Source organism: Hemiscyllium ocellatum, chromosome X, assembly GCF_020745735.1.
Source record: "Hemiscyllium ocellatum isolate sHemOce1 chromosome X, sHemOce1.pat.X.cur, whole genome shotgun sequence".
Classification (NCBI taxonomy): Eukaryota; Metazoa; Chordata; class Chondrichthyes; order Orectolobiformes; family Hemiscylliidae; genus Hemiscyllium; species Hemiscyllium ocellatum.
In genome coordinates, this window is record NC_083453.1 from 22,982,939 (window position 1) to 22,996,050 (window position 13,112).

At 39.1% G+C, this 13,112-nt stretch overlaps 1 protein-coding gene across 1 annotated transcript in view; it reads right to left on the reverse strand.

The window, feature by feature from the left end:
* Positions 1-2,095: 2,095 nt before the first annotated feature.
* dnajc14 (DnaJ (Hsp40) homolog, subfamily C, member 14) overlaps positions 2,096-13,112 on the reverse strand; it is a 44,105-nt gene continuing 33,088 nt past the window's right edge. Inside the window, exon 7 of the mRNA XM_060821076.1 lies at positions 2,096-5,359. Coding sequence (XP_060677059.1) covers positions 5,149-5,359 — 211 coding nt within the window. The 3' untranslated portion in view covers positions 2,096-5,148. The remainder of the gene's footprint in view (positions 5,360-13,112) is intronic.

Sequence of the window (13,112 nt, forward strand, 5' to 3'; positions counted from 1 at the left end):
GGAATTGCAACCAGAAACTGAACTAATGCTGGTCCCAGTGCATTAACAAATGTCTGGAAGTACAAAGCAATGCAAAAGTGAACTGGAATTGTTCAATTACTCTGTCTTGAGGCACTGAACTACAGGTTTGTAACTTTTATTACTTGTTACTTGTAACCTTATCTACTTCAGTTTAACCATTACCTGTAGTTATCAATTAACTAAGCTGTCAGCTGTGGTTTGGTGGAAAGCATGCTTTTCTGAAAGTTAAAAAGTCAATCCCATTCCAGAAACGAGAACACAAATATTTAGACTTACATTCCAATGCTCAAAGTTCCACACTTCTCCTGATGTCATCTTTCAGATAAAAGAATAAACCAAGTTCCAATTTGACTGTCAAGGTGCATGAAGATCCCATAGCACTACTTCAATTAAAAAGAAACAAAGGAGTTCTATTCCAGACTCTGGGCAATACTTATCCCTTGGTCAGTATCAGTAAAACTGATTACGTTGCCATTGTCACATTGCTGTTGGATCTAGCTGTGCAGTTACACTGACAAATTTCAAAAGCACTTAATTAGTTGTAAAGCACTTCAGGATAGCGGAGGTCATGAAGTTTGGTCAATAAATACACTTTTACGAAATAAAGAGCTCAAATTGGCCTTCTATGCTTGAAGATCCTACATTAAAGACCCACTCCAGGCTTTAAACACATGGTCACAGTTCAGTCACTCTATTCATTCATGAGGGAGTGCTGCATTGGTGGTTGTCCAGTACAAATGAGATATTGAATTATAGCCTCTTCTGATGAATATCATCTCAGATCACTACAAATGAGAACTAGGGAGTTCTTCTGGTCATCATTCCTTGCTCAGTCAACATCAGACAGATTAACTATATGCTGTTAACTGTGGAATCTTGCTGTGCAAATATTGGAAATTAGAATAATAAAACAAATGTGCTGAGGGACTAAAGGTAGTGTTAGAACACTGTCCTTACATTTCCAGGCTTTGGGTCAAAAATCTATTCTGCACAGATTACGTGGATGTTTTAAGTGAACTAATGACATTTTTTTTTAATCAGACTAGGCCTAACATGCACACACACATTCCTGATTAAGGGCTCTGGCCTGAAATGTCGATTCTCCTGCTCCTTGGATGCTGCCTGACCTGCTTACTTTTCCAGCGACACACTCTCAACCAACATGCACAGTGCAAAATCTGAAATTTTACTCCGCAAAAACACAAAAATAATTTGAGGCAAATCTATTTTGAAAATAAAAATGCCAAGTGCTGCAAATATTTTATGAGTTCAAAAGCAACTGAAGGTGCATTTCAACTAAATACTGCGAATGTAGTAAATCTAAACTAAAAACAGAAAGTGTTGGAGAAACTCAGCAGATCTGGCAGCATCTGTGGAGAGAGAGAGACAGAGTTAACATTTTGACTCCAATATGATTCAACTTTGGAACAAAAGGCACATTTCAGCTCGGATTTTAACTCCTATTACATTTGGGATTATTAAACAGAGATGAGTACAAACCTTGAAAAATGGATTTCATTTTGGTATGACTTCTCAAGCCCAGCACCTTTATTGCATGTAACTGGAATGAAATACTGAGAGACTAACCATTTGCATGGTTAGGGTGTCCAGTAGGAAATTATATATGACCGTAGAAGGCATATGTATTTAACAACTTTTTGTGTCTCTTCTGTATTAATCAAATAACTGATGACCTAGTTGTTGGTTTGCCAGATTAAACCAAAGCCCATATATCCTCCCAGATGGCTATAATAGTGCCATGAGATTTTTTTTGAAGAGCGTAGGTTCCTCCTGGCAAACAATTAATATCTATATAACTGCTGTTTGTGGGAGCTTACGATGTGTAAATTGGCTGCTGTTTTTCCTAAATTACACCAGTTGCTACACTTTAAAGTATTTAATAGCTGTAAAGTCCTTTGGAACAGCCTGTGATCATAAAAGGTGGTACATACATGAGAGTTCTTTACTGTAAAAGAGTGGAAGGTAAGGTATAATTGCAATATAAAGATACAAAATTCTTAATACCATTTTTAAAAGTACACACCTTTACAAAAATAAAACTACACTTTGGTAATGCAATCTGCATTTTATTTTCACTCCTGAAAAGGTTCTGGCCAACAAAAGATTTGTGTTGGGATCTACAGCCTTTTCAAATCAAATGAACAAAGGTCCAATCTGTGAACCCACCAAATTACACAACTGTAAATTTGTCGATTGTCACCTTAAAATTAGCTCTAACTTCAACAATACTCACAGGTAATGGTCAGCAGAACCTTGTGAATAACTGCTTACAAACTTCTACATCAAACAATCTTCATAAAAGTCAACAATTTTAAATTACCTGTTCAACTTTAAATATCTTAGTTCATCTAAAAGGGGCAACCTATTGTCAAAATTTTCAGGGTCAGAAACAAAATGAGTGATTTAAGACTTCATAAAATGAAATAAAAACAGAAATGCTGAAGGAAAACTGTGTGTCAGACAGCACTTGTGGAGAGGGTGAGAGTTAATGCTTTAGGTTGTCGACCTAGCACATGCTTATAAAATTCCTCCCAATATAATTCTTTCATTAAATTCTTTGCCACAACTGACAACACCACAGTGAAATGTGCCTTTGGCAATATACAGACCATTTTATTCTTGGAATGCCACAGATTTGTATATGCACCATTAAGGTGCTTGAGAAATGTTGGGGGTGTGGGAAGCGAGTTGTTATCAGGAAACACTTTTAAGATTGCTGTGCGCTTTTTAGGTTATGTGATTTCAAGCTACAGACGTTCAACATACCTGTGTAACCTGTTTACAGCCAAAAGAATGTTGTCCCCACCTCCAAAAGAGATTGTAGAAAGGAAGAAGTGAAAGAGAAAAATAGAGTAAAAGATTTTCAGTGTAAAATATTAAAGTTGTTAGTTTTACTTTTCAAACCTAAGTGTATAGTAAAAGTTTTGTTTGTTTTTAGCTAAAGCATTTAATATTGTGTTAACATCAATTAAGTCTATTCCTAATGTTTGAATAGATTTTATTGTACTAGCATTTGTTTCATTTAATTTAGAATTATAGTAGTGTGCAAGAACGATCTGATTAATAATTAGGTTTGAATTAGTTTATTTCAATGCACTTGTTCAAGTACATTTCCCAAATTCCAAAGACTGTCCCCTCCCTGATCTCCACCATACCAAATTACCACCTGTTTTTAAAAGAATTCCCCCACCCAAACTCATCTGGAATACAAAGTATACTATTCTGCTTTCTTAAGCCTTTCTTCATCCCAGCTCTACATTAACCATCCTTCTCTTTACCTCCAGGTTTACGAGTATCTCTCCCATTCAACAAAAGCCCATGTCCTTCAATGCTATTACCTTTCCCTAAACCCCTCCAATTAGCACCTTCTCTCAAATCATTCCTCTTCAAAGATCCTCATAATGCTGTCCCACAGCTCCACTCCCACCAATGTATTCTACTTCTTCCACCATGGACTCTGCTTTGCCCACAGCACTGAAACTGCACCTGTCAAAGATTCTAAATAATGTGTGACTATAACCATGACAATACTAAAACACATGCCTCCTACAAGTACAACTCTCCAAGTTTAACTTTATGTTAAATGGGGTTTCTGTAATTTGAATGGAGTGTTTGAGATACTGAGACCACCTTTTGAAACTCAGGATGTTCAGATATACAATCAACTGGCTCCAATGCAGATATCCTAGTTCACCAGATTGGTCAATGATCACAAGGTGGTAATTTAGCATCACAGGCATACTGTACAGATAAAACTTGAAAATTCACAACACAGATCGAATATGTAGAAAGCAGGACTGTAGCTCACTCTATGGAACATACACCTGCTCTCGTAGGCTGCCTGTATTCTCTTGTTCAATCTCAGTTTTGTCCCTAGTCTGTGCAGTGCCAGAAAGGTAAACAGTAAGCATTTGTTTAAATCAAATGTTCTACTGACTGGGAACTGATAGGAAATCTTATACGTGGTACATAGATTTTGATGGCTAAACAAAAATAATTTTCTAGATGGGCACTTTTATAACATATAACAAACTTTGAACTCCATTACTATTAATTGGAGAATTTTTGGCTTGATTCCCAGAAAAAGGTGGTTAAATTTTCAAGTACTGATAAAGGTTTACAGTGCTGAATTGAAACTTTACTCAAATGTCCTCTTGTCAATCCCAGCCATGGAGCTGTGAACACAGATGATGCTACGGTTACTTTGTATTACTGGGTTGAATTAAAGCTAGTGTTGCAAAGCATTTCATACTCATGGTGTTCCAGTCATATTAAGATTTCTGCACACATCCATAAAATATATTACTCTTGTTACTGATCGGTATGTGTTTCATTACTGTATCATCATTGTAGAAGATTGAGGTACACAGAAAGAATGGGAGTGAGAGAAGAGAATGAAAGGCAAGACATTAAAGGACTAAAAAGGAGCACAAGTCAACTTACTTTTTATGGTAGTTATTAACCAAAGGTTCTTATTTTCTGTTTAGAAGATTGTGTATGATTTTCAGTAAATTTTAATTTTTTTAAAGTTACAAAAGAAATTGTATCTGATCTCCCAAACCACAATAAATGTGCTCAATTTTACACTTAAATTATTTTCTGGTTTCTTCCTTTGTTTGTAAATGTGCTCTGTCTTCTGGTGGAAATTAGGCCATCAGACAAACATACCGTTTACTCTATTTTTTCTGCAATACAGAGTTTTCCCCATTAAAAATGATTAGGAGAACTTATGAACTCAGGAGGTAAGACCACCAGAACCACTGCTGCCGCCCCCCCCGCCCCCACAGAAAAAAATCATAACATTGGAGTGAATAAAGCATTTTAAAAAGTCACCTATTGGGTTATATTCATTTTGTTGAAACCAGAAATTAATTCTTTACTATTTAATTCAAGTTAAAAAGTAAAGTTCTCAAGATCACCTTAGTTGCTATTGTACATTCAAATTAAAATGTTAAAAACAAGGTACAGTCCAAATGTATTCATACAATTCAATAAAAGAGGACTTTTATTTGTCTTTGCTCTACTCTAGAATCATGGTTGTCCTCAGTCAGGTTGCCATCAAGCTGAGTGAGGTAATCGCTGAGGTTTGTTTTTGCACTTTAAGGCTCAGCGTGGGAATGTTCGTCGCACCTTCTTCCTCCGCTTTTGCTTTGTTTCGGTTCTTTGTGCAGCCTCTGCTTTGGGCTGACTATTGGACCTTGGCTGCGGAGGGCCAAAGAAGCTCCCATTCGCTGTTTGAGGTCCAGCACCCTGGAAAATCTTGCTGAAGAAGTCTTGGAGGTCAGTGGGAGGACTTGGGCCATTCTCAGAACTAGCTCTAAACAAGAGGGAGACAGAGGTATTACAATCCATGTTTCTCCACCCCCCCCCCCCTTCCAAATGGCAGCAACCATCCTGACTTCAAAATATGTCTGTAAATAACTTTAACTACCAGTCTGCTAGATTCACTTCAAGAAATTCTCATGTGGAGGGCAGTTGTATCACATCATTCCTTGGTGTGGACAAACAAACAACTTCTGTCAATGGTATTGTTGAGCTGACTGTTATAAAGATAGAATGAGAAGAGTTTGAGCTTAATTTTTTTCAAATGTCTTCCTTATAGGGAGCATTTTACCATTCTCAAACCTCTGCAAGAGCATAGCTAAAGACAGACAGTGCCCATTCCCTCCACTTGTGTTTACTGAAAAAGTCTTTGTGGCTTTTTAACTAATAAAGAGAACGGTAGTCCATTATTATTAATCAGAGAGTTTGGAACACAACCTGTCCCGACTGCTATCCAAACAGTATGATTCTTACAGACCACAGAAATTGGCACAAGGAAAGGTTTTTTCCTCCAGTATTATTAGAATAAACTCCACACAACTTGCACCTCCAGTAAGGTACAATTATTTAAAAAAAAAATTCAACTCATAGGTGTGCTGTGCTATACAATTAAATTTGTATTACCCAATGTGTCAAGCCCCACTGAACCATGACTATCACACGTAGTCATGGAGTCATGATTCTTTGTAACTTGACATCAGGACTTCGCTAGATGATTCTGGAAGTAATTGTACATCAGTAGGTTCCAGTTTTGATCCTTAGTATGTGCCATTTCAGCAGATCTCAGTAATATAGGTAATATAGCTTCAGGCCAAGACAAAACTTAAAAAAAAACGTTCTCACTTCTGATCAGATATGAATGAAGCCTGCTAGCAAATGTCCATGTGATCTGTCCTTGCAGTCTGATAGTTGAGCAATACAAAGGGGCAGGGTAAAGAACACACATGGAACTACACCTAAGCAACTGGGTGTTTTCAACAGTGGAGAGAAAATGAAATAAGATGGTGGTGTGGGGAATGGTTATTTACATATTTAAAATCAATATTTTCATACCATTTAATGTTTTTATGAGGGATAGATCAAGCAAGGTAACACGATGCTGCTTTGTTGCTACATGACCTAATTCCATGTTGTGAAATTATCAGGTCCCTTTATACTCGAGGATAATGTCAATAGCAAATGTATGGAGTCTCTCAGGTAATTCAGGGAGGAAAGTTTCTTTTTTTAATTTATTCATGAGATCTGGGCTTCACGGGGTTGGCCAGTACTTAGTGGCCATCCCTAGTTGTCTTTGGGAAGACAGTAGTGAGCTGCCTTCTTGAACTGCTGCAGTCTATTTAGTGTAGGGCCACCCACAATATAGTTAGGGAAGCTGAACCAGGCTTCTGATCCAGTGACACTGATGAAGCAGTGATATTTCCAAGTCAGGATGGTTAGTTGCTAGAGGAGAACATTTAGGTGATGGTGTTCCCATGTATCTGGATAGAAGTGGTCATGCATTTGCAAGGTGCTCTCTAGAGAACCTTGGTGAATTTCTTCATGAACAAACTAACCTAAATTCTCATAACTAAAGGAAAAGAAAATCAGTCACTAGGGAAGAGCAACTTGCTTTAAGCTGTTTTGAGAATACCTGAACTGAGAAATTAGTGAAGTTTCCTGAAGCTGTTCTTTGCTCTTTCTGCAGAGTGTTACAAAGTGTTTGTGTGCATTTTCTCGCCCACATTATTGTCCATCCAGGGAGAGTTTTTAAAAAAGTATCCATTTGCAAGATGTGGGCACTGGCAGAAGGTTCATCTCAGGTGCTCAGAAATATGGTAGCTTTTGAAATGATGCAAATATACTGGCTGCTTGGCCACTGCAGAAGACAGATAAGAGTTAACCATGTTGGCCTTGGGTAAAGTTGCAAATTTCCTTTCCTAAAATAAAAACAATAATGAGGCCAGCTGGATATTAAAGACAATTGGAGAGCAATTGCAGAGCTTCAAGACAGCAGCAAGAAGCAACAGAGAGAGGCACAGGTTCTGGGACCCAGCATTTTAGCTTCAAGACAGCAGAAGATAAAAGGAGGCCCAGGCCTGGAGCTTCTCCTTCTGGAGAACATCTGATTTTGGGGGGGGGAATAAACCCATTAACCCAGTTGTGGCTTAATGAGTAACTGCTGTTTGGGACTGTATATATGATTACCAACCTACAACCAGCATAACTATTAGTAATTGTAAGATCTTTATCTGCACTGGTGAAATTTACAATTCCCAGCCATTTAATTAATGTTTATTAATTAACACAATAAAGCTGGCAGTGCAGGGGATGTGCTGTGACTACAAGATGCTTGAACTTCTGGATGCCAGCATGATTAAGGATAAATCGATCTGCAGCTTCAGTGGGTTGAATTCCGAGCTGCAGCCACTGTACATCAGGGAGGGGAAGTCACCTGAATACTTTATTCCAGGAGGCAATCACACCCCTTAGGATAGGATCATCGGATTTGGCCAGTGGTTAGGGACAGGAGGATGTGACTGCACGTGATGCAGGCAAGGGTACCCAGAAGACAGGAACGCAGGAGCCTCTGGTTTTGTAACTGTCCAAAAAGTTTTAGGTCTTTTCAGCTTGGTTGGATGGAAGTGTAGGTTTCACAGTAGATGACCTAACTGACAAAGGTACCATGGATACAGGAAGCCATTCAAGTAGGAGGAGCAAAAAGGAACATAGCCTTAGTCAGGGACAGTATAAGGAAGGTGTTTGACATTTTTCTTTAATCCACACATGAGACATAGGCATCCACTGGCCAGGCCAGCATTTATTGCCCATCCCTAGTTGTTCTCTGGGGTGATGATGATGGTCAGCTGCCTTCTTGAACCTTTGCAGTCTGTATACCCAGAAGTAGACTCACAAGGTTGTTCAAGAGTTGCAGGATTTTGACCCAGCAACACTGAAGGAATGGCAATGTTCGAAACTTGGAGGTAGTAGGGTTTCCATGTATCTGCTGCCCATGGCCTTCTAGATGATCAACAGTACCATCCAAACTCACAATTGCCAAGGATGTTCGGTGAATTTCTTTAGTAGATCTTGTAGATGGTACACAATGCTGCTGCTATTGAATGTTGGTGTTGGAGGGAGTGTATGTTTGTGGATGTGGTGCTTTGTCTTGGATGTTGATGAAGCTGTACCCATCTAGACAAGTAGGGAGCATTCCATCACACTCCTGACATTTCTTGTAGATGGTAGATAGGCTTCGTAGAAGCAGGAGGTGGCTTATGCATTGCAGTATCCCTAGCCTCTGATTTTCTATTGAGGCCACTATTTATATGGTTAGTCCAGTTGAGTTTCTGGTCAATGGGACTCCCAAGATGTTGATAACAGGGGATTCACTGATGGTAATGCCACTGAATGTCAAGGGGTAATTGTTAAATTGCCTCTTGTTGGAGATGGTCATTCCTTGACGGGTGTGTGGCATGAACGTTACTTTCCCCTTGTCGGCCCAAGCCTACATATTGTCCAGGTCTTGACGCATTTGGAAATGGACTGCCTCAACATCCGAGGAGTCACGAACGGTGCTGAACATTGTGCAATCATCAGCGAACATTCCCACTTCTGACTTTATGATAAAGGGAATATCACTAAATAATGCTGATGGAGGTTGACCTAGGCCATGACTGAGAAACTCCTGCAGAGATACCCTAATCTCTAAAAAATCACAGCCACCTTCCCTTGTGCCAGATATGATTCCAAACAATGCAGAGTTTTCCCTGATTCCCAGTGAATTCAAGTTTTGCTTGGCTCCTTGATGCTACATAGAGTCAAATGCAGCCTTGCTGTCACTTTCACTTTCCCTCTGGAATTCAGCTCTTTTGTCCATATTTGAACCAAGGCTACAAATAAAGTCAGGAGCTAAGTGGCCCTGATGGAACCTGAACCTGGCATCAGTGAGCAGATTATTGCTGAACAGGTGCTGCTTGATGGCCCAGTTGTTCACTGCAGCAAAGAGGGCAAGTCCAGACAGCTGTGCGGTGTCCAGTAGCCAGGTTCAGGATATCTGCTCTGGGTTGGAAAAAAGCTTGCAGTGAGAGGGGAAGGATCCAGTTGTCCAGGCTCATGTTGATACCAATAGCAGAGGTAGAACTAGGAAAGAGGTTCTGCTGAGGAAGTATGAAAAGATGGGCACTAAATTACAAAGCACAACCTTAACCTCAAACAGGAAATAATCTCTAGATTATGGAGCCATGTTCAAATTCAAATCAGGCAAATAAAAGAGTAATGAATGCTTAGCTCAAAGATGTATGTGGGAGAAGTGGTTTCCCAGGGGACACTGGCACCTGGCCTGTTGGGACCGATGTAATGAAGGAAGTAGAGGAGGTTTTAAACTAGGATAGTTATAGTTAAAGAGGTACAGTTGGAGCAAGACAGCAAAATAGTAATACGAGAAATGAAGATCAGAGAATAACCAGAGAGGTTAGAGAGACTAACAGATTTGTTATCTTTGTAACAAAGACAAAACTAAAGACTCCGAATCTGACTGCACGTAGCATACATTGGAATAGATAAATATGATAGCCATTACAGAGATGCAGCTGCAGAATGACAAGGAGTGGACTTGAATATTAAAGGATATAAGACATTCCAGAAGATAGGAAGTTGGTAAAAGTGGAGGGGTAGCACCGTTAATCAGTGCAGTAGTTAGAGGTGACCTTGATTCAGGAAATCAGGATGTAAAACTGATGTGGGTGGAGATGAGGAATAATAGGTCACTAGGGGAAGTGGTCTACAGACTCTCTTATAGTAACCACAATGTATACTGGGTGCTTGTGATAAAGGGACAGCAATAATCATGGGCAACTTTAATCTACATATAACTGAAATATATTAGCAATGGTAGCCTGGATGAGGAGTTCATTGAATGATTCTGAGGTAGCTTCTTAGAGCTGCATATCTGGAACCAACCAGAGAACAGGTTACATTGGACTTTGTATTGTATAATGACCTCAGAGTTAAGGAGCCTCTCAACAGTTGCAACCAACATATGATTGCATTTTACATCCTGTTTGAAAGAGAGAAGAGTGGATCTAAGATTAGTATTTCAAACTTAAATAAAAGCCACTATATAGGCTTGAGAGCTGAGCTACCAAAGTGAAATGCAATAATAGGCTAGGAGGTAGATCAATAGAGAAGCTGTAGCAAATAATTAAAGCAATATTTCAGAATAAGCAAAAACTTAAGAAAAAAAACATAACTGTGCAAAAGATGAGCAGCAAGTTGGATGATTGGTCAGAATAGAAAGAATGGCAGAGAATGACTTTAATTTCTTCTTTCTGATCAACCTCCGAGTATGACAGGGCGCTGGCTAGAAGTGTAAACAATAGATCGTAAATACATGCAGAAATTCTTACTAAAGAAAAAAAGTGTAAATAAGGCAAGTTAGTCCTTTAATGAGTGAGAATGGAGAGTTAATAATAGATTAGAAGGCAATAGTGAATGAAATGAACAAATACTTTGCTTCGGTTTTCACTATAGAGGATACAAAATTCATCCCAGTAATAGCTGTAAATCAAGAGGTAGAAAGAAAGAGGAACTTGTTGAAATTACAATCACCAAGGAAGCATTACTGAGCTCCAAGCTGACAAGTTCCCCAGGTCCTGATGGACTTCATCCTTGGCTCATAGTGCAGCAAAATTAGAGATAGTCTGGGAAGGTTCCATCAGACTGGAAAGTAGCATACATATGTCCCCTCCATTTAAAAGGAGGGAAGCAGAAAACCAGTAACTATAGGCCAGTTAGCTTGATGACTATTGTGAGAAAGGTGTCAGAACTGTTCGTTAAGGAGATCATAGTCGACACTCAGAAGAACAAGTTATTGGGATTTGGAGATGCTGGTGTTGGACTGGGGTGTATAAAATTAAAAGTCACAACACCAGGTTATAGTCCAACAGATTTATTTGGAAGCACTAGCTTTCGGAGCACTGCTCTTTATTCAGGTGGTTGTGGAGTATAAGGTTATTGGGAAGAGTCAGCATGATTTTGTAAAAAGGGAAGTAATGTTTAATCAATTTATTGGAGTTCTCTAGATAATAGGGCAGTGTGTACTTTGATTTCTAGAAGGCATTCAACAAAGTACATTGAAGGGTCTGACAACATGGATGTGGGCGGCAGTGGTTAGCACTGTTGCCTCACAGCGCCAGAGATCCGGGTTCAATTCCTACCTCCAGCAACTATCTGTGTGGAGTTTCCACATTCTCCCCGTGTTTGCGTGCGTTTCCTCTGGGTGCTCCAGTTTCCTCCCACAGTCCAAAAATGTGCAGGTTAGGTGAATTGGCCATGCTAAATTGCCCATAGTGTTAGGTGAAGGGTAAATGTAGGGGAATGGGTCTGGGTGGGTTGCTCTTCGGAGGGTCGGTGTGGACTTGTTGGGCCAAAGGGCCTGTTTCCACACTAAGTAATCTAATCTAAAAAAAAAGTGCCACACAAAGTTATTGCACAAAAGCAAAAGCACAAAGTAAAAGGGATAATGTACTAAGGATAGAAGATTGACATCCTGCAGCGATTGTTTTACAATATATACAGGACATTGGTGAGACCACACCTTGAATACAGTGTACAGTTTTGGCCTCCTTAAGGAATCATGTAAATGTGTTGGAGATGATTCAGAGAAGGTTCACTAGATCAATATCTGGAATAAGTAGGTTGGCTAATGAGGAAAGACTGGATTGGTTTTCATTGGAGTTTAGAAGCGTGAGGGTGACTTGATTGAAATACACAGTATAATGAAAGGTCTGACAACATGGATGTAGAAATTATATTTCCTCTTATGGCTAAGGCCAGAACTAGGGGCATTCCTTCAAAATTAGAGGTTACCCTTTTAGGACCAAAATATGGAAAAATTACTTATCTCAAGGTTGTACAATTCTGGAACTCATTACCAAAGAAGATGGGATCATTGAATTGTTAAGGTGGAGGTAGATAGATTTTAATACAGTGGCATAGGTTTTGGGAGGAGATGGGAATATAACAGAGAAGCCATGATATTATTGAATAGTGGAGTATACTCAAAGAGCCAAATGGCCTATTCCCACTCCTCATTCTTATGTTTCAGTTTTACTAATCCTAGTTTTTGTTTTTAGATTTTGAAACTTAATTCAGATTCCCAGACTGTTAAAATGGGATTTGAACTCAATTACTAGTTCAATAACTCAAACCACTGCACCACGAAAGTTACACGTGTCCTGCAACCACTACCTTTCACCTAGCAAGAACGATTCCAGAGATGAGGAACTTCAGTTAAGTAGATGGAATAGAGAAGCTGGAGTTTACAGAAAGATAGTTAAGGGAAGATTTGATAGGGGTATTCAAGATCATGAGGGGTCAGTACAGAGTAGATAAAGGAGAAATTTCCTATTGGTGGAAAGATCATGAACCAGAGAACACCAAATTTAAGGGTGATTGACAAAAGAACCAAATGCAATATAAAAGGAAAAATTTTTTTACAGCGAGTGGTTTGGATCTGGAATTCACTGCCTGAGTGTGGTAGATGCAGATTTAATTATAGTTATCAAAATGGAAGTGGATAATTGTGAAAAGAAAAAAAGCAAATCCACAGGGAAAATGACATGGGAGGTGACTATGTGAATTACTCCTGCAGAGAGCTAGCAAACACAACAGGCCATATAGACTTCTTTTGCCTTGTAACCATTCTCCAATTCTTATTTTATAATAACCTGAACACAGCACTGATGTGCAAGCTGTGCTGCTAGCCTTGT